Source organism: Bombina bombina, chromosome 2 (genome assembly GCF_027579735.1).
Source record: "Bombina bombina isolate aBomBom1 chromosome 2, aBomBom1.pri, whole genome shotgun sequence".
Classification (NCBI taxonomy): domain Eukaryota; kingdom Metazoa; phylum Chordata; class Amphibia; order Anura; family Bombinatoridae; genus Bombina; species Bombina bombina.
Genome location: NC_069500.1, coordinates 1,292,585,273 through 1,292,608,180, shown reverse-complemented (window position 1 = coordinate 1,292,608,180; position 22,908 = coordinate 1,292,585,273). Strand labels below are relative to the sequence as shown.

General features: G+C 42.3%; 1 protein-coding gene across 1 annotated transcript in view; it reads right to left on the bottom strand.

The window, feature by feature from the left end:
• Positions 1–22,908, bottom strand: part of FBXL5 (F-box and leucine rich repeat protein 5) — a 257,885-nt gene that overhangs the window by 189,009 nt on the left and 45,968 nt on the right. The window contains 1 exon segment of the mRNA XM_053704125.1: positions 3,938–4,033. Coding sequence (XP_053560100.1) covers positions 3,938–4,033 — 96 coding nt within the window.

Here is a 22,908-nt window from a genome sequence, read left to right as displayed (position 1 = left end):
AATTGCATGGCCTATCTGAATCATGAAAGTTTAATTTTGCCTAGACTGTCCCTTTAAAATGTAATGCTCTATCTGAATCATGAAATAAAAAAAAATAAAAATCGGGGTTTAATATCCCTTTAAGCTAAAATTCACCAATTTTTTAAATGTTAACTTTTTATTGCACAAATAAATACATTTATGTTAAACAATGCAATAAAATTTGTGATTTGGATAGAAGAAAATGGATAATTTCCTTTTCTTCTGATGGAAAGAGTCCACAGATGCATTTATTACTTTTGGGAAATACAGAACCTGGCCACCAGGAGGAGGCAGAGACAACCAAAGGCCCAAACACTCCTCCCACTCCCCTCATCCCCCAGTCATTCTGCCAAGGAACAGTAGAAGAAATATCAGGGTGAAAGGTGCCAGAAGAATACAAGGACGCCCCAAGTAAAATCACGAGTGGGGAGCTGTGGACTCTTTCCTTTAGAAAAAAAGGAAATTATCAGTTAAGCATAATTTATGTTTTTCTTCTTAAATGGAAAGAGTCCAGAGCGGCATTCATTATTTTTGGGAAAATACCCAAGCTAGAGGACTGAATGCCAAGACGGGAGGGTACAATAGGCGACCCATACTGAGAGCACCAGGCCTGAACCTTTACCCAAATTTTACAGTTAAAGCCCCAGAGACACTGACTCGTAGCTAGTCCAGAGCCAAACTAGAGACTGCAAAACTGACTCGACTGAGCCAACAGTCCACCAAGAGACACTGTCGCCAAAATGACGGTCCCCCACCACTCACCCCCTCACAAATGAAGGGTAAACCAGCCGAAATCCCAAGGGGAACAAGGCAAAGGAGGACAGAAGAAACCGAAAAGGTCCCTTAATACGAAAAACAGCACCTCCAAGAGTGGGCCCAGTTCACAGATACCCAAATGAACCCAAACAGGGAAGTAGGTCACGCCTATACCAAGCGAAACCCGGGATAATACCGGGCACGGAGACAGAAAAGATGTCTCCCCAACATCCTGCAAGCATGGAACGCAACTAAAGAGGCAAAGTCCCCCCAGTGCCTGCCCATATAATAGCCAAGTATTCGACCATGAAAAAGCGTGTAATAGACCCAGGCAAAACCCCAAGTTTGATTACACAGAGTCCATAACAGGACGACAGAGGGAGCTTGCAAGGAAGAAGCAGTCATCAAGAAACAGACCACACAAAACAGCCCCTCGACAGAGGGCACGCTCTAGGCAACCTAAGCCGCCGGACCCACTCATAGGTCCCTAACAAGGGGAACACAAAGCCTCCATCGAGGCCCCCCGAGGAGACTATACCCTCAGAACCCGAAGGGCAAACCCTCTCCTGTCAAAGGAGCAAGGAAAAACCATCTCCTAGCAGACTGAGCTATCAGGATAGACTCAACAAGATCACACATCCAGAGGATACTGCAACCCTTAGACCGCTCGGGCATCCTGACCTGCAGACCCAGCTGGGCCACCAATACAAGGGAACAAAGAATCCCGAAATTGGTACAGGAACGAGCGTAAAGATGGCAGAGCCATACCCCCAGAGTACAAGTACAACCCAACTCTGAAAACAGACAAGGCCATAGACCTAAGGATCTATCAAAACAAGGCCCCACAGTCTGACATGGAACCCGCAAGACTCCAGGTGGAACCATTCCATATTCCACTTCCCGACCAGGAGAAGCCTCAAGTAAGGACTCCATCACCCTTAAGAGGAGAATATCCCGTAAGGAAAAAGGGAAGAGGCCAGAAGGGCAATAACCGCCCTCAAGGCCCGAAGCCACCGGCTAAACGGGAAGAAAAATTCCCCGCAAATGTCCTACAAAAGGACCCCTTTACAAGTAGCTCGCCAAACAGAGGCACAGTCAACCCATTCGCCTACAGAGCAGAGAATCCACGGATACACAAGCAAACTAATAGGGGAATGCAACCCTAAGGCCCACCAGAAATTGGAATTCAGCGCCAGCAGCTGGGTATAAACCCACAACCCTTGAGGCACAAGCCACACAGCTAACCCCTAGATGACATGAGTTACTCTGTGGCAAAGAGTAATAAATACTCCAAAAAAACAGGCCAACCCTGACCCGGTCAGGTAGATGGAGCAAGGATATAGCCCCAGTTCCCACTACCGTGGAACACCCCGACCAGCTCCGAGATCCAAAACTGGGAAAGAAGCAAAGTCCAGAAAGATGAAGGGGGGGGGGGGCAACTATACCCTGGAACTAAACACCCCAACTGGCCCAAAAAAACAGACAAAGGGAATGGAAGCATATCCAGAGAATCCGGACAGCAAAGAGAACTCTAAAGCCCCTACCAAAAGGAAGGAACCACCCCTAGATAAAGTCCAACTCTCCAAGGAGCAAGGCTAGAAGTTAAATAAAGGGACTTCACAAGGCCTCAACACAACAGAAGGGATACCTCGAATTTCCCAAAACCCTACTAGCAGGGCTAGTCTCCCCAATACCTCCACACAGGTAGAGGACACAGGGAAGAGAGAAAGGTGCTAAGCCTTCCCAGCTCCAGGAAACCAAGAGCTAAACAAGTCCCTACAGGGATCAACCAACGTCCGGAACACAGAACCCCAAATGGAGATGAGAAATGAGAGAAACACACCATCCCACATGGAGGAACCATTAACTGGGTCACCAGCATGTGTAGATGTATGAATTAGTGGGGAACTCGCCTCTTGGAGGACGGGGCCCCCAGAGGCGGATGGCTCAGAAGTCCCCAGATTATACAAAGCCACCAGGCACTCCTATATGGCATACGGAACAAAACTCTAAACGAGGCCAATCCCAATTAGTCACCGGACACAGAATCTAAAAACAAAATAGTCTCGGTATCAGAATCCTCCGTAACTGAATCTGAAATGAGCACAGTCTCAGAATTTGAATCCTTCATAACTGGAGAGGAAATTTCAATATGGACTAAAATAGTAAAACAAAAACGGCACCCGACACCCACAATGGCTGGGGCACTCACCACCTCCTATGACCAGACCCCTGCGGACTAGAATATCCTTCGCGACACGGACGGGAATGCGAAAATGAGGAACGGAACCACGCCCGAACACAAGGTGAACCGTACAGTCCAAAAAAGCGTGCCTAACCAAAAGGCTGCTTCACTTCCAACCACAAGCCCGTAAACAAGACACATAAGCAGGTTGATTCACATAACATACATGATTATAAACCCCCTCCTGTTAAATAACCCCCCCCAGGAGATATTAACCCTCGATTCCAAGATACTAACAGAGACTCACTGAGACCCTTATGTCATATAGTTAGATCCGCAAGGTGTTGTAACCTCTCGGGAAAACATTCAAAATTCCAGAACATTGACGATAAAGTAAAATGAAACTATCTTACCAGAATCTACGCCGTGGAACAGGAACACAGCCTTTCAAGTGTGACGAATAGTGGCATTGCCTCCGTCATGGACTTGAGAGAAGAAAGCAGGCAGTGGAGCGAAGTTAGATAACGCTGATTGCTTGAGGAGCTGTTAATATGAGTCGGGATGGTTTCGCAGAAAGAACTCTTTCATCCAAGTCCTCACTGAGAGACTGACAGGACTACTTAAAACTCCTGTCCCATGCCGAAGAGTACTACCCTCCATAAGAGACAAAACAAAAATTCTGACACTTCTCTGAAAACCTCCTGGGACGAAAGACAAAGAATCACTGGTGGATGAGGGGAGTGGGAGGAGTGTTTGGGCCTTTGGCTGGGGTGTCTTTGCCTCCTCCTGGTGGCCAGGTTCTTGTTTCCCAAAAGTAATTAATGCAGCTGTGGACTCTTTCCATTTAAGAAAATATTACACAGACCCCACACAGCTACTTCATAATGCCACCTGACAGGCAAAATATTCTGTGGAGAAAACTATAAATGATTATTGTAATGCAGCACAAATGTAGAGACTACCATTTGTACTCACCTCTTCTTCTTCCTTCATGTGGGGAAGGAAGTCACTGGTAAATGCTTCTAGCCGTTCCTTCAGTTGCTTTGCATAATTTAGCTGTTCATATTCATTCTGCAATAAAAAAAAAAGTTAAATATCTAAGATACCAGTCAAGTATTTCAGGATGTTTAATGTAGACAAAAGCAAGGTCAGTCAGCTAAGCAGCAATCTATTCAGGTCTTTAAAATAAGTGGAAATGACAGCCTGGAAGAGATTTCTTCATTTCATCTACTACCACAATGCAAAGTTCCTCAAAAGGTTTCCAAAAGCCTTACTTTTTATTTGCTTTATAAATATCAAATCACTCTAATTCAGGGCAACACTGATTTACTATAGTAGTTTATGTCATACTTTTACAAAGATTACTCCAAGTTTTCTACAATATAGCATTCAGTGAAATGTATTCTATAACAATGCACATTTCATTGTCAGTTTAAGTCTGGGTGGATTTGATTTAACCCCTTAACGACCATGACGTACCCTGTATATTGTTCATTAAGAGTTTTGTCGGCTCATAACGTGGATCTTGCCACCAGCAGCAAGACTACGCTATTATGACCTCCCTCTTGCAGGCCCTCCTGAAAGAACTATAAAAAAACAGAATTTATGCTTACCTGATAAATTACTTTCTCCAACGGTGTGTCCGGTCCACGGCGTCATCCTTACTTGTGGGATATTCTCTTCCCCAACAGGAAATGGCAAAGAGTCCCAGCAAAGCTGGTCACATGATCCCTCCTAGGCTCCGCCCACCCCAGTCATTCGACCGACGGACAGGAGGAAATATATATATAGGAGAAACCATGATACCGTGGTGACTGTAGTTAGAGAAAATAATTCATCAGACCTGATTAAAAAACCAGGGCGGGCCGTGGACCGGACACACCGTTGGAGAAAGTAATTTATCAGGTAAGCATAAATTCTGTTTTCTCCAACATTGGTGTGTCCGGTCCACGGCGTCATCCTTACTTGTGGGAACCAATACCAAAGCTTTAGGACACGGATGAAGGGAGGGAGCAAATCAGGTCACCTAAATGGAAGGCACCACGGCTTGCAAAACCTTTCTCCCAAAAATAGCCTCCGAAGAAGCAAAAGTATCAAATTTGTAAAATTTGGCAAAAGTGTGCAGTGAAGACCAAGTCGCTGCCTTACATATCTGGTCAACAGAAGCCTCGTTCTTGAAGGCCCATGTGGAAGCCACAGCCCTAGTGGAGTGAGCTGTGATTCTTTCAGGAGGCTGCCGTCCGGCAGTCTCATAAGCCAATCGGATAATGCTTTTAAGCCAAAAGGAAAAAGAGGTAGAAGTCGCTTTTTGACCTCTCCTTTTACCAGAATAAACAACAAACAAGGAAGATGTTTGTCTGAAATCTTTAGTAGCCTCTAAATAGAATTTTAGAGCACAGACTACGTCCAAATTGTGTAACAAACGTTCCTTCTTTGAAACTGGATTCGGACACAAAGAAGGTACAACTATCTCCTGGTTAATATTTTTGTTGGAAACAACTTTCGGAAGAAAACCAGGCTTAGTACGCAAAACCACCTTATCTGCATGGAACACCAGATAAGGAGAACACTGCAGAGCAGATAACTCTGAAACTCTTCTAGCAGAAGAAATTGCAACCAAAAACAAAACTTTCCAAGATAGTAACTTAATATCTACGGAATGTAAGGGTTCAAACGGAACCCCTTGAAGAACTGAAAGAACTAGATTTAGACTCCAGGGAGGAGTCAAAGGTCTGTAAACAGGCTTGATCCTAACCAGAGCCTGAACAAATGCTTGAACATCTGGCACAGCTGCCAGTCTTTTGTGAAGTAAAACAGATAAAGCAGAGATCTGTCCCTTCAGAGAACTTGCAGATAATCCTCTCTCCAAACCTTCTTGTAGAAAGGATAGAATCTTAGGAATTTTTATCTTGTTCCATGGGAATCCTTTAGATTCACACCAACGGATATATTTTTTCCATATTTTATGGTAAATTTTTCTAGTTACAGGCTTTCTAGCCTGAATCAGAGTATCTATTACAGAATCTGAAAACCCACGCTTTGATAAAATCAAGCGTTCAATCTCCAAGCCGTCAGTTGGAGGGAAACCAGATTCGGATGTTCGAATGGACCTTGAACAAGAAGGTCCTGTCTCAAAGGTAGCTTCCATGGTGGAGCCGATGACATATTCACCAGGTCTGCATACCAAGTCCTGCGTGGCCACGCAGGAGCTATCAAGATCACCGAGGCCCTCTCCTGATTGATCCTGGCTACCAGCCTGGGGATGAGAGGAAACGGTGGGAATACATAAGCTAGGTTGAAGGTCCAAGGTGCTACTAGTGCATCTACTAGAGTCGCCTTGGGATCCCTGGATCTGGACCCGTAGCAAGGAAGCTTGAAGTTCTGACGAGACGCCATCAGATCCATGTCTGGAATGCCCCATAATTGAGTTATTTGGGCAAAGATTTCCGGATGGAGTTCCCACTCCCCCGGATGGAATGTCTGACGACTCAGAAAATCCGCTTCCCAATTTTCCACTCCTGGGATGTGGATCGCAGACAAGTGGCAGGAGTGATCCTCCACCCATTGAATTATCTTGGTCACTTCTTTCATCGCCAGGGAACTCCTTGTTCCCCCCTGATGATTGATATATGCAACGGTAGTCATGTTGTCTGACTGAAACCTTATGAATTTGGCCTTTGCTAGTTGAGGCCAAGCTCAGAGCATTGAATATCGCTCTCAGTTCCAGAATGTTTATCGGGAGAAGAGACTCTTCCCGAGACCATAGACCCTGAGCTTTCAGGGATTCCCAGACCGCGCCCCAGCCCACTAGGCTGGCGTCGGTCGTGACAATGACCCACTCTGGTCTGCGGAAGCTCATTCCCTGTGACAGATTGTCCAGGGTCAGCCACCAACGGAGTGAATCTCTGGTCTTTTGATCTACTTGAATCGTCGGAGAAAAGTCTGTATAATCCCCATTCCACTGTTTGAGCATGCACAGTTGTAATGGTCTTAGATGAATTCGTGCAAAAGGAACTATGTCCATTGTTGCAACCATCAATCCTATTACTTCCATGCACTGCGCTATGGAAGGACGAGGAACAGAATGAAGTACTTGACAAGAGCTTAGAAGTTTTGATTTTCTGACCTCTGTCAGAAAAATCCTCATTTCTAAGGAATCTATTATTGTTCCCAAGAAGGGAACTCTTGTTGACGGGGACAGAGAACTCTTTTCTTTGTTCACCTTCCATCCGTGAGATCTGAGAAAGGCTAGGACGATGTCCGTATGAGCCTTTGCTTTTGACAGGGACGACGCTTGAATCAGGATGTCGTCCAAGTAAGGTACTACTGCAATGCCCCTTGGTCTTAGAACCGCTAGAAGGGACCCTAGTACCTTTGTGAAAATCCTTGGAGCAGTGGCTAATCCGAATGGAAGTGCCACAAACTGGTAATGCTTGTCCAGAAAAGCGAACCTTAAGAACTGATGATGTTCCTTGTGGATAGGAATATGTAGGTACGCATCCTTTAAATCCACGGTAGTCATAAATTGAATTTCCTGGATAGTAGGTAGGATCGTTCGAATAGTTTCCATTTTGAACGATGGTACCCTGAGAAATTTGTTTAGGATCTTTAGATCCAAAATTGGTCTGAATGTTCCCTCTTTTTTGGGAACTATGAACAGATTGGAATAAAATCCCATTCCTTGTTCTCTTATTGGAACTGGATGTATCACTCCCATCTTTAACAGGTCTTCTACACAATGTAAGAATGCCTGTCTCTTTATTTGGTTTGAAGATAATTGAGACCTGTGGAACCTTCCCCTTGGGGGTAGTTCCTTGAATTCCAGGAGATAACCTTGAGAAACTATTTCTAGCGCCCAAGGATCCTGAACATCTCTTGCCCAAGCCTGAGCAAAGAGAGAAAGTCTGCCCCCCACTAGATCCGGTCCCGGATCGGGAGCTATCCCTTCATGCTGTTTTGGTAGCAGTGGTAGGCTTCTTGGCCTGCTTACCCTTGTTCCAGCCTTGCATTGGTTTCCAGGCTGGTTTGGGTTGTGAAGTATTACCCTCTTGCTTAGAGGATTTCTTATCCATAGGATCTTTGAAAGCACAACTATCTTCGATAGGAATAGTAGTGCGTTTGTTTAGAGTAGAAACCGCCCCCTCGACCTTGGGGACTGTCTGCCTTAAGTCCTTTCTGGGGTCGACTATAGGAAATAATTTCTTAAATATAGGGGGGGGGAACAAACGGTATGCCGTGCTTTTCCCACTCTTTATTTACTATGTCCGCCACCCGCTTGGGTATAGGAAAAGCGTCGGGGGGCACCGGAACCTCTAGGAACTTGTCCATCTTACATAATTTCTCTGGAATGACCAAATTGTCACAATCATCCAGAGTAGATAACACCTCCTTAAGCAGTGCACGGAGATGTTCTAATTTAAATGTCACAACATCAGGTTCAGCTTGATGAGAAATTTTTCCTGAATCTGAAATTTCTCCATCAGACAAAACCTCCCTCATGGCCCCTTCAGATTGGTGTGAGGGTATGTCAGAACAGTTATCATCAGCGTCCTCTTGCTCTTCAGTGTTTAAAACAGAGCAATCGCGCTCTCTCTGATAAGTAGGCATTTTGGATAAAAGATTTGCTATGGAGTTATCCATTACAGCCGTTAATTGTTGCATGGTAATAAGTATTGGCGCACTAGATGTACTAGGGGCCTCCTGTGTGGGCATAACTGGTGTAGACACAGTAGGGGATGATGTAGTATCATGTGTACTCCCCTCATTTGAGGAATCATCTTGGGCAATATCATTATCTGTGGCATTACTGTCCTTACTTTGTTTGGACACTATGGCACAATTATCACAAATTTAAATGGGGAGACACATTGCCTTTCATACATATAGAACATAGCTTATCTGATGGTACAGACATGTTAAACAGGCTTAAACTTGTCAACAAAGCACAAAAAACATTTTAAAATAAAACCGTTACTGTCACTTTAAATTTCAAACTGAAAACACTTTATTACTGAATATGTGAAAAAGTATGAAGGAATTGTTCAAAATTCACCAAAATTTCACCACAGTGTCTTAAAGCATTAAACGTATTGCACACCAAATTTCAGAGCTTTAACCCTTAAATTAACGGAACCGGAGCCGTTTTTACATTTAACCCCTATACAGTCCCAGCTATATGCTTTGCTGAGACCCAACCAAGCACAGAGGGGAATACGATACAAAATGACGCCTTCTATAAGCTTTTTCAGTGATTCTTAGCTCCTGACACATGCATCTGCATGCCTTGCTCTCCAAAAACAACTGCGCATTAATGGCGCGAAAATGAGGCTCTGTCTATAACTAGAAAGGCCCCCCATCTGAAAAAGGTGTCCAACACAGTGCCTGCCGTTTTTCTAAACGTTCCCCAAGATTATAATACCAATAATTAGTTAGAATCTGCATAATATGCCTAGTAAAGCAATCGTTTTAGCCCAGAAAAATGTCTACCAGTTTTTAAGCCCTTTTTGAAGCCCTTTATTCTTTTATGTTTAACTAAGAAAATGGCTTACCGGTCCCCATGAGGGGAAATGACAGCCTTCCAGCATTACATGGTCTTGTTAGAAATATGGCTAGTCATACCTTAAGCAGAAAAGTCTGCTAACTGTTTCCCCCAACTGAAGTTACTTCATCTCAACAGTCCTGTGTGGAAACAGCAATCGATTTTAGTTACTGTCTGCTAAAATCATCTTCCTCTTACAAACAGAAATCTTCATCCTTTTCTGTTTCAGAGTAAATAGTACATACCAGCACTATTTTAAAATAACAAACACTTGATAGAAGAATAAAACTACATTTAAAACACAAAAAAAACTCTTAACCATCTCCGTGGAGATGTTGCCTGTGCAACGGCAAAGAGAATGACTGGGGTGGGCGGAGCCTAGGAGGGATCATGTGACCAGCTTTGCTGGGACTCTTTGCCATTTCCTGTTGGGGAAGAGAATATCCCACAAGTAAGGATGACGCCGTGGACCGGACACACCAATGTTGGAGAAATAAAGCCATGTATGAACAGCAATCCTGAGTGGTCGCACTTCCATGAGTGCAAGCTGAAACACTGATAATCAGCCGATTATGAGATTTCACTTAAAAGGACATTAAAGTGAAAAAATTTCTTTCACGATTCAGGTAGAGAATACAATTTTAAAACATTCCTATTTACTTCATTCTTTAGATAGCTTTTGTTAAAGTAATAGCAATAAACATGGGTGAGCCAATCACATGAGGCATCTATGTGCAGCCACTGAGCCTATTTAGATATGCTTTTCAGGAAAGAATATCAAGAGAATAAATTAGATAATAGAAGTAAATTAGAAAGTTGTTTAAAAACATAATTTATGTAAGAACTTACCTGATAAATTCATTTCTTTCATATTAGCAAGAGTCCATGAGCTAGTGACGTATGGGATATACATTCCTACCAGGAGGGGCAAAGTTTCCCAAACCTCAAAATGCCTATAAATACACCCCTCACCACACCCACAAATCAGTTTAACGCATAGCCAAGAAGTGGGGTGATAAGACAAAAGTGCGAAAGCATAAAAAATAAGGAATTGGAAAAAATTGTGCTTTATACAAAAAAAAAAATCATAACCACCACAAAAAGGGTGGGCCTCATGGACTCTTGCTAATATGAAAGAAATGAATTTATCAGGTAAGTTCTTACATAAATTATGTTTTCTTTCATGTAATTAGCAAGAGTCCATGAGCTAGTGACGTATGGGATAATGACTACCTAAGATGTGGATCTTCCACGAAAGAGTCACTAGAGAGGGAGGGATAAAATAAAGACAGCCAATTCCGCTGAAAATAATCCACACCCAAAATAAAGTTTAAATCTTATAATGAAAAAAACTGAAATTATAAGCAGAAGAATCAAGCTGAAACGCCTGCCTGAAGTACTTTTCTACCAAAAACTGCTTCAGAAGAAAAAAACACATCAAAATGGTAGAATTTAGTAAAAGTATGCAAAGAAGACCAAGTTGCTGCTTTGCAAATCTGATCAACTGAAGCTTCATTCCTAAACGCCCAGGAAGTAGAAACTGACCTAGTAGAATGAGCTGTAATCCTTTGAGGCAGAGTTTTACCCGACTCGATATAAGCATGATGAATTAAAGATTTCAACCAAGATGCCAAAGAAATGGCAGAGGCCTTCTGACCTTTCCTAGAACCGGAAAAGATAACAAATAGACTAGAAGTCTTTCGGAAATTCTTAGTAGCTTCAACATAATATTTCAAAGCTCTAACTACATCCAAAGAATGCAATGATCTCTCCTTAGAATTCTTAGGATTAGGACACAATGAAGGAACCACAATTTCTCTACTAATGTTGTTAGAATTCACAACCTTAGGTAAAAATTTAAAAGAAGTTCGCAACACCGCCTTATCCTGATGAAAAATCAGAAAAGGAGACTCACAAGAAAGAGCAGATAATTCAGAAACTCTTCTAGCAGAAGAGATGGCCAAAAGAAACAAAACTTTCCAAGAAAGTAATTTAATGTCCAGTGAATGCATAGGTTCAAACGGAGGAGCTTGAAGAGCCCCCAGAACCAAATTCAAACTCCAAGGAGGAGAAATTGACTTAATAACAGGTTTTATATGAACCAAAGCTTGTACAAAACAATGAATATCCGGAAGATTAGCAATCTTTCTGTGAAAAAGAACAGAAAGAGCAGAGATTTGTCCCTTCAAGGAACTTGCAGACAAACCTTTATCCAAACCATCCTGAAGAAACTGTAAAATTCTCCGAATTCTAAAAGAATGCCAGGAAAAATGATGAGAAAGACACCAAGAAATGTAAGTCTTCCAGACTCGATAATATATCTTCCTAGATACAGATTTACGAGCCTGTAACATAGTATTAATCACAGAGTCAGAGAAACCTCTTTGACTAAGAATCAAGCGTTCAATCTCCATACCTTCAATTTTAAGGATTTGAGATCCTGATGGAAAAAAGGACCTTGTGACAGAAGGACAGGTCTTAACGGAAGAGTCCACGGTTGGCAAAAGTCCATCCGGACAAGATCCGCATACCAAAACCTGTGAGGCCATGCTGGAGCCACCAGCAGAACAAACGAGCATTCCTTCAGAATCTTGGAGATTACTCTTGGAAGAAGAACTAGAGGCGGAAAGATATAGGCAGGATGATACTTCCAAGGAAGTGACAATGCATCCACTGCCTCCACCTGAGGATCCCTGGATCTGGACAGATACCTGGGAAGTTTCTTGTTTAGATGAGAAGCCATCAGATCTATTTCTGGAAGTCCCCACATTTGAACAATCTGAAGAAATACCTCTGGGTGAAGAGACCAGTCGCCCGGATGTAACGTTTGGCGACTTGAGATAATCCGCTTCCCAATTGTCTATACCTGGGATATGAACCGCAGAAATTAGACAGGAGCTGGATTCCGCCCATACCAGTATTCGAGATACTTCTTTCATAGCCAGAGGACTGTGAGTCCCTCCTTGATGATTGATATATGCCATAGTTGTGACATTGTCTGTCTGAAAACAAATGAACGATTCTCTCTTTAGAAGAGGCCATGACTGAGGAGCTCTGAAAATTGCACGGAGTTCCAAAATATTGATTGGTAATCTCACCTCCTGAGATTCCCAAACCCCTTGTGCTGTCAGAGACCCCCAAACAGCTCCCCAACATGTCAGACTTGCATCTGTTGAAATCACAGTCCAGGTCGGAAGAACAAAAGAAGCCCCCTGAACTAAACGATGGTGATCTGTCCACCACGTCAGAGAGTGTCGTACAATCGGTTTTAAAGATATTAATTGAGATATCTTTGTGTAATCCCTGCACCACTGGTTCAGCATACAGAGCTGAAGAGGTCGCATGTGAAAACGAGCAAAGGGGATCGCGTCCGATGCAGCAGTCATAAGACCTAGAATTTCCATGCATAAGGCTACCGAAGGGAATGATTGTGACTGAAGGTTTCGACAAGCTGAAATCAATTTTAGACGTCTCTTGTCCGTTAGTGACAGAGTCATGGACACTGAATCTATCTGGAAACCTAAAAAGGTTACCCTTGTCTGAGGAATCAATGAACTTTTCGGTAAATTGATCCTCCAACCATGATCTTGAAGAAACAATACAAGTCGATTCGTATGAGATTCTGCTAAATGTGAAGACTGAGCAAGTACCAAGATATCGTCCAAATAAGGAAATACCAATACCCTGTTCTCTGATTACAGACAGAAGGGCACCGAGAACCTTTGTAAAAATTCTTGGAGCTGTTGCTAGGCCAAACGGCAGAGCCACAAACTGGTAATGCTTGTCTAGGAAAGAGAATCTCAGAAACTGATAGTGATCTGGATGAATCGGAATATGCATCCTGTAAATCTATTGTGGACATATAATGCCCTTGCTGAACAAAAGGCAGGATAGTCCTTATAGTTACCATTTTGAATGTTGGTATCCTTACATAACGATTTAATATTTTTAGATCCAGAACTGGTCTGAAGGAATTCTCCTTCTTTGGTACAATGAAGAGATTCGAATAAAACCCCAGCCCCTGTTCCAGAACTGGAACTGGCAAAATTACTCCAGCCAACTCTAGATCTGAAACACATTTCAGAAATGCTTGAGCCTTCACTGGATTTACTGGAACACGGGAAAGAAAAAATCTCTTTGCAGGAGGCCTTATCTTGAAGCCAATTCTGTACCCTTCTGAAACAATGTTCTGAATCCAAAGATTGTGAATTGATCCAAATTTCTTTGAAAAATCGTAATCTGCCCCCTACCAGCTGAGCTTGAATGAGGGCCGCACCTTCATGTGGACTTGGGAGCTGGCTTTGTTTTTCTAAAAGGCTTGGATTTATTCCAGACTGGAGATGGTTTCCAAACTGATACCGCTCCTGTGGATGAAGGATCAGGCTTTTGTTCCTTATTGTGATGAAAGGAACGAAAATGATTATTAGACCTAAATTTACCTTTAGATTTTTTATCCTGTGGTAAAAAAGTTCCTTTCCCTCCAGTAACAGTTGAGATAATAGAATCCAACTGAGAACCAAATAATGTATTGCCCTGGAAAGAAAGGGAAAGCAAAGTTGACTTAGAAGACATATCAGCATTCCAAGTTTTAAGCCATAAAGCTCTTCTAGCTATAATAGCTAGAGACATATACCTGACATCAACTCTAATGATATCAAAGATGGCATCACAAATAAAGTTATTAGCATGTTGAAGAAGATTAACAATGCTATGAGAATTATGATCTGTTACTTGTTGTGCTAAAGCTTCTAACCAAAAAGTTGAAGCTGCAGCAACGTCCGCTAAAGATATAGCAGGTCTAAGAAGATTACCTGAACATAAGTAAGCTTTTCTTAGAAAGGATTCAATTTTCCTATCTAAAGGATCCTTAAAGGAAGTACTATCTGCCGTAGGAATAGTAGTACGTTTAGCAAGAGTAGAGAAAGCCCCATCAACCTTAGGGATTTTGTCCCAAAACTCTAATCTGTCAGATGCCACAGGATATAATTGCTTAAAACGTTTAGAAGGAGTGAATGAATTACCCAAATTATTCAATTCCCTGGAGATTACTTCAGAAATAGCATCAGGGACAGGAAAAACTTCTGGAATAACTACAGGAGATTTAAAAACCTTATTTAAACGTTTAGATTTAGTATCAAGAGGACCAGAATCCTCTATTTCTAAATGCAATTAAGACTTCTTTAAGTAAAGAACGAATAAATTCCATTTTGAATAAATATGAAGATTTATCAGCATCAATCTCTGAAACAGAATCCTCTGAACCAGAGGAATCATTATCAGAATGATGCTGTTCATTTAAAAATTCATCTGAAAAATGAGAAGTTTTAAAAGACCTTTTACGTTTACTAGAAGGAGGAATAACAGACATAGCCTTCTTAATGGATTTAGAAACAAAATCTCTTATGTTAACAGGAACACTCTGAGTATTAGATGTTGATGGAACAGCAACAGGTAATGTAACATTACTAAAGGAAAACAGAATTTATGCTTACCTGATAAATTACTTTCTCCAACGGTGAGTCCGGTCCACGGCGTCATCCTTACTTGTGGGATATTCTCTTCCCCAACAGGAAATGGCAAAGAGTCCCAGCAAAGCTGGTCACATGATCCCTCCTAGGCTCCGCCCACCCCAGTCATTCGACCGACGGACAGGAGGAAATATATATAGGAGAAACCATATGATACCGTGGTGACTGTAGTTAGAGAAAATAATTCATTAGACCTGATTAAAAAACCAGGGCGGGCCGTGGACCGGACACACCGTTGGAGAAAGTAATTTATCAGGTAAGCATAAATTCTGTTTTCAACATTGGTGTGTCCGGACCACGGCATCATCCTTACTTGTGGGAACCAATACCAAAGCTTTAGGACACGGATGAAGGGAGGGAGCAAATCAGGTCACCTAAATGGAAGGCACCACGGCTTGCAAAACCTTTCTCCCAAAAATAGCCTCCGAAGAAGCAAAAGTATCAAATTTGTAAAATTTGGCAAAAGTGTGCAGTGAAGACCAAGTCGCTGCCTTACATATCTGGTCAACAGAAGCCTCGTTCTTGAAGGCCCATGTGGAAGCCACAGCCCTAGTGGAGTGAGCTGTAATTCTTTCAGGAGGCTGCCGCCCGGCAGTCTCATAAGCCAAACGGATAATGCTTTTAAGCCAAAAGGAAAGAGAGGTAGAAGTCGCTTTTTGACCTCTCCTTTTACCAGAATAAACAACAAACAAGGAAGATGTTTGTCTGAAATCTTTAGTTGCCTCTAAATAGAACTTTAGAGCACGGACAACGTCCAAATTGTGTAACAAACGTTCCTTCTTTGAAACTGGATTCGGACACAAAGAAGGTACAACTATCTCCTGGTTAATATTTTTGTTAGAAACAACTTTAGGAAGAAAACCAGGCTTAGTACGCAAAACCACCTTATCTGCATGGAACACCAGATAAGGAGAACACTGCAGAGCAGATAACTCTGAAACTCTTCTAGCAGAAGAAATTGCAACCAAAAACAAAACTTTCCAAGATAGTAACTTAATATCTACGGAATGTAAGGGTTCAAACGGAACCCCTTGAAGAACTGAAAGAACTAGATTTAGACTCCAGGGAGGAGTCAAAGGTCTGTAAACAGGCTTGATCCTAACCAGAGCCTGAACAAATGCTTGAACATATGGCACAGCTGCCAGTCTTTTGTGTAGTAAGACAGATAAAGCAGAGATCTGTCCCTTTAGAGAACTTGCAGATAAACCTTTCTCCAAACCTTCTTGAAGAAAGGAGAGAATCTTAGGAATTTTTATCTTATTCCATGGGAATCCTTTGGATTCACACCAACAGATATATTTTTTCCATATTTTATGGTAAATTTTTCTAGTTACAGGTTTTCTGGCCTGAACCAGAGTATCTATCACCGAATCTGAAAACCCACGCTTTGATAGAATCAAGCGTTCAATCTCCAAGCCGTCAGTTGGAGGGAGACCAGATTTGGGTGTTCGAATGGACCTTGAACAAGAAGGTCCTGTCTCAAAGGTAGCTTCCATGGTGGAGCCGATGACATATTCACCAGGTCTGCATACCAAGTCCTGCGTGGCCACGCAGGAGCTATCAAGATCACCGAGGCCCTCTCCTGATTGATCCTGGCTACCAGCCTGGGAATGAGAGGAAACGGTGGGAATACGTAAGCTAGGTTGAAAGTCCAAGGTGCTACTAGTGCATCTACTAGAGTCGCCTTGGGATCCCTGGATCTGGACCCGTAGCAAGGAACCTTGAAGTTCTGACGAGACGCCATCAGATCCATGTCTGGAATGCCCCATAATTGAGTTATTTTGGCAAAGATTTCCGGATGGAGTTCCCACTCCCCCGGATGAAATGTCTGACGACTCAGAAAATCCGCTTCCCAATTTTCCACTCCTGGGATGTGGATCGCAGACAAGTGGCAGGAGTGATCCTCCGCCCATTGAATTATTTTGGTCACTTCTTTCATCGCCAGGGAACTCTTTGTTCCCCCTTGATGATTGATATAAGCAACAGTCGTCATGTTGTCTGACTGAAACCTTATGAATTTGGCCTTTGCTAGTTGAGGCCAAGCTCTGAGAGCATTGAATATCGCTCTCAGTTCCAGAATGTTTATCGGGAGAAGAGACTCTTCCCGAGACCATAGACCCTGAGCTTTCAGGGATTCCCAGACCGCACCCCAGCCATCTAGACTGGCGTCGGTCGTGACAATGACCCACTCTGGCCTGCGGAAGCTCATTCCCTGGGACAGATGGTCCAGGGTCAGCCACCAATGGAGTGAATCTCTGGTCTTTTGATCTACTTGAATCATTGGAGACAAGTCTGTATAATCCCCATTCCACTGTTTGAGCATGCACAGTTGTAATGGTCTTAGATGAATTCGTGCAAAAGGAACTATGTCCATTGTTGCAACCATCAATCCTATTACTTCCATGCACTGCGCTATGGAAGGACGAGGAACAGAATGAAGTACTTGACAAGAGCTTAGAAGTTTTGATTTTCTGACCTCTGTCAGAAAAATCCTCATTTCTAAGGAATCTATTATTGTTCCCAAGAAGGGAACTCTTGTTGACGGGGACAGAGAACTCTTTTCTTTGTTCACCTTCCATCCCTGAGATGTGAGAAAGGCTAGAACGATGTCCGTATGAGCCTTTGCCTTTGACAGGGACGACGCTTGTATTAGAATGTCGTCCAAGTAAGGTACTACTGCAATGCCCCTTGGTCTTAGAACCGCTAGAAGGGACCCTAGCACCTTTGTGAAAATCCTTGGAGCAGTGGCTAATCCGAATGGAAGAGCCACAAACTGGTAATGTTTGTCTAGAAAAGCGAATCTTAGGAACTGATGATGTTCCTTGTGGATAGGGATATGTAGGTACGCATCCTTTAGATCCACGGTAGTCATAAATTGACCTTCCTGGATGGTGGGTAGAATCGTTCGAATAGTTTCCAATTTGAACGATGGTACCCTGAGAAATTTGTTTAGGATCTTCAAATCCAGAATTGGTCTGAACGTTCCCTCTTTTTTGGGAACTACGAACAGATTGGAATAAAATCCCATTCCTTGTTCCTTTATTGGAACTGGGTGTATCACTCCCATCTTTAACAGGTCTTCTACACAATGTAAGAATGCCTGTCTCTTTATTTGGTTTGAGGATAAGTGAGACTTGTGGAACCTTCCCCTTCGGGGTTGTTCCTTGAATTCCAGGAGATAACCTTGAGAAACTATTTCTAGTGCCCAAGGATCCTGAACATCTCTTGCCCAAGCCTGAGCAAAGAGAGAGAGTCTGCCCCCCACCAGATCCGGTCCCGGATCGGGGGCTACTCCTTCATGCTGTTTTGTTAGCAGTGGCAGGCTTCTTGGCCTGCTTACCCTTGTTCCAGCCTTGCATTGGTTTCCAGGCTGGTTTGGGTTGTGAGGCATTACCCTCTTGCTTAGAGGATGCAGAATTAGAGGCTGGTCCATTTCTGCGAAAGGGACGAAAATTAGGCTTATTTTTAGCCTTAAAAGACCTATCCTGTGGAAGGGCGTGGCCCTTTCCCCCAGTGATGTCTGAAATAATCTCTTTCAAATCAGGTCCAAATAAAGTTTTACCTTTGAAAGGAATGTTAAGCAATTTTGTCTTGGATGACACATCCGCTGACCAAGACTTTAGCCAAAGCGCTCTGCGCGCCACGATAGCAAACCCTGAATTTTTCGCCGCTAATTGCAAAGCGGCATCTAAAATAAAAGAGTTAGCCAATTTAAGTGCGTGAACTCTGTCCATAACCTCCTCATATGGAGTTTCTCTACTGAGCGACTTTTCTAGTTCCTCGAACCAGAACCACGCTGCCGTAGTGACAGGAACAATGCATGAAATTGGTTGTAGAAGGTAGCCTTGCTGTACAAAAATCTTTTTAAGCAAACCCTCCAATTTTTTATCCATAGGATCTTTGAAAGCACAACTATCTTCGATAGGAATAGTAGTGCGTGTGTTTAGAGTAGAAACCGCCCCCTCGACCTTGGGGACTGTCTGCCATAAGTCCTTTCTGGGGTCGACCATAGGAAATAATTTCTTAAATATAGGGGGAGGAACAAAAGGTATGCCGTGCTTTTCCCACTCTTTATTTACTATGTCCGCCACCCGCTTGGGTATAGGAAAAGCGTCGGGGGGCACCGGAACCTCTAGGAACCTGTCCATCTTGCATAATTTCTCTGGAATGACCAAATTGTCACAATCATCCAGAGTAGATAATACCTCCTTAAGCAGTGCACGGAGATGTTCTAATTTAAATGTCACAACATCAGGTTCAGCTTGATGAGAAATTTTTCCTGAATCTGAAATTTCTCCCTCAGACAAAACCTCCCTCATGGCCCCTTCAGATTGGTGTGAGGGTATGACAGAACAATTATCATCAGCATCCTCTTGCTCTTCAGTGTTTAAAACAGAGCAATCGCGCTTTCTCTGATAAGTAGGCATTTTGGATAAAAGATTTGCTATGGAGTTATCCATTACAGCCGTTAATTGTTGCATGGTAATAAGTATTGGCGCACTAGATGTACTAGGGGCCTCCTGCGTGGGCAAAACTGGTGTAAACACAGTAGGAGATGATGTAGTATCATGTTTACTCCCCTCATTTGAGGAATCATCTTGGGCAATATCATTATTTGTGACAGTACTGTCCTTACTTTGTTTGGACGCTATGGCACAATTATCACAAATTTAAATGGGGAGACACATTGGCTTTCATACATATAGAACATAGCTTATCTGATGGTACAGACATGTTAAACAGGCTTAAACTTGTCAACAAAGCACAAAAAACGTTTTAAAATAAAACCGTTACTGTCACTTTAAATTTCAAACAGAAAACACTTTATTACTGAGTGAATATGTGAAAAAGTATGAAGGAATTGTTCAAAAATTACCAAATTTTCACCACAGTGTCTTAAAGCCTTAAAAGTATTGCACACCAAATTTCAGCGCTTTAACCCTTAAAATAACGGAACCGGAGCCGTTTTTACATTTAACCCCTATACAGTCCCAGATACAGTCTTTGCTAAGACCCCACCAAGCCCTGAGGGGAATACGAGATTATAAAATGTCAATTGTTAGCCTAAATTTGAATAATATGCACAAATAAAGCAATCAATTTAGCCCATAAAAATGTCTACCAGTTTTTTAGCCCATAATAAGCCCTTTATTCTGTTTGTTTTTGACTAAGAAAATGGCTTACCATGAGGGGAAATGACAGCCTTCCAGAATTACACAGTCTTGTTAGAAATATGGCTAGTCATACCTTAAGCAGAAAAGTCTGCTAACTGTTTCCCCCAACTGAAGTTACTTCATCTCAACAGTCCTATGTGGAAACAGCAATCGATTTTAGTTACTGTCTGCTAAAATCATCTTCCTCTTACAAACAGAAATCTTCATCCTTTTCTGTTTCAGAGTAAATAGTACATACCAGCACTATTTTAAAATAACAAACACTTGATAGAAGAATAAAAACTACATTTAAACACCAAAAAACTCTTAACCATCTCCGTGGAGATGTTGCCTGTGCAACGGCAAAGAGAATGACTGGGGTGGGCGGAGCCTAGGAGGGATCATGTGACCAGCTTTGCTGGGACTCTTTGCCATTTCCTGTTGGGGAAGAGAATATCCCACAAGTAAGGATGACGCCGTGGACCGGACACACCAATGTTGGAGAAATATTATCTGCATTAACAAGTTTGTCATGACATTCATTACAAACAACAGCTGGAGGAACAGAAACCACAAGTTTACAGCAGATACACTTAACTTTGGTAGATCCAGCACCAGGCAGCGATTTTCCAGAAGTATCTTCTGACTCAGGGTCAATCTGGGACATCTTGCAATATGTAATAGAAAAAACAACATATAAAGCAAAATTGATCAAATTCCTTAAATGACAGTTTCAGGAATGGGAAAAAAAATGCCAGCGAACAAGCTTCTAGCAACCAGAAACAATAAATAATGAGACTTAAATATTGACAAAAATAATAGACAAAAGTGACGCCCAAATTTTTTTAGCGCCAGAAAAGACGCCCACATTATTTGGCGCCTAAATGCTTTTGGCGCCAAAAATGACGCCTCATCCGGAACGCCGACACTTTTGGCGCCAAAAAAAAAAAAAAACGTCAAAAATTTTTGTGCCAAAAAAGTCCGCGCCAAGAATGACGCAATAAAATGAAGCATTTTCAGCCCCCGCGAGCCTAACAGCCCACAGGGAAAAAAGTCAAATTTTAAGGTAAGAAAAAAATTGATTTATTCATATGCATTATCCCAAATATGAAACTGACTGTCTGAAATAAGGAACGTTGAACATCCTGAGTCAAGGCAAATAAATGTTTGAATACATATATTTAGAACTTTATATAAAAGTGCCCAACCATAGCTTAGAGTGTCACAGAAAAATAAGACTTACTTACCCCAGGACACTCATCTACATGTAGTAGAAAGCCAAACCAGTACTGAAACGAGAATCAGTAGAGGTAATGGTATATATAAGAGTATATCGTCGATCTGAAAAGGGAGTTAAGAGATGAATCTCTACGACCGATAACAGAGAACCTATGAAATAGACCCCGTAGAAGGAGATCATTGAATTCAAATAGGCAATACTCTCCTCACATCCCTCTGACATTCACTGCACGCTGAGAGGAAAACCGGGCTCCAAACTGCTGCGGAGCGCATATCAACGTAGAATCTAGCACAAACTTACTTCACCACCTCCATAGGAGGCAAAGTTTGTAAAACTGATTTGTGGGTGTGGTGAGGGGTGTATTTATAGGCATTTTGAGGTTTGGGAAACTTTGCCCCTCCTGGTAGGAATGTATATCCCATACGTCACTAGCTCATGGACTCTTGCTAATTACATGAAAGAAATGGTATTCTCCATCTGAATCATGAAAGAAAAAATTTGGGTTTAATGTCCCTTTAACTCTCGAGATTTCATAGTAAACTTCCTTAAACTGAATTGGGAAATAACAGGAGTGCGCATGAGGCTCACCCCCTTGCCTGTTCAGGACAGACATACTGATTTGCTGCTTAAAGTCATTTGCCATGGGGTGTGAATACTTAGGATATTTTGAGGTAAAATATCTTTTTTACATATAGATGTACAGGTGATATATTCTAGTCAGCTTTTTATAGCTATGCTGCATAACTTACAAAGTGTTTCAACAATTGGGTATTATGGCCCTTTAAAATACATGCCATTTTGATGCCCTATACTGTTGGGAATCAACTGCAATCATTTGTGCTGTATTTTTGATACTGGAGCCAAGGACCAGACGATAAAGGCCTAGAGCGGCGGCTCGCAATAGGCAACGCTTCCCCCTCTGTGTTCTGAGGTACTCAGCCTGAACTGGACAAAGCTGCTAACCCTATCAAGTCTGCTTTACAAATCGTAGATTTTACAATAACACCTCTAAAAATGACAAACACATGGGAAATAAGCTTGCAACAGCGCTATGATCAGCACCTAGAGAAGCTTGAAAAAAATCTTGCAAACCCTACTGAAAAAAATTCCCCTGCCTAACCTCCTCGCAGTTTACAAGGGAAGCTCACAATCTGACAGAGGAATCCGTGATTCCCAAGAGTTACCTCACATGACTCTGGAACTACGGTTACAAACCGGGAAGAGACTGCTCTCACTTATGCATCGCTGAAGACCTCAGAAAGCCTGGTATCAACTGGGACGTCTCCTGAAGAGCGGGTCCAAGAATACAGTGGGAATGCTCCCCTCAAGGATAATTCAAATTCAGCATTCACTCTGGATGACATTCCGATGCTTGTGAGTAAGACATATACCACAAACACTACAAACACCCAAGCACCAGATACTGCCACAATGGAGAATAATATATTTTTTCAGACACCTCACTAAACTACTAAAGGTCCAACAAA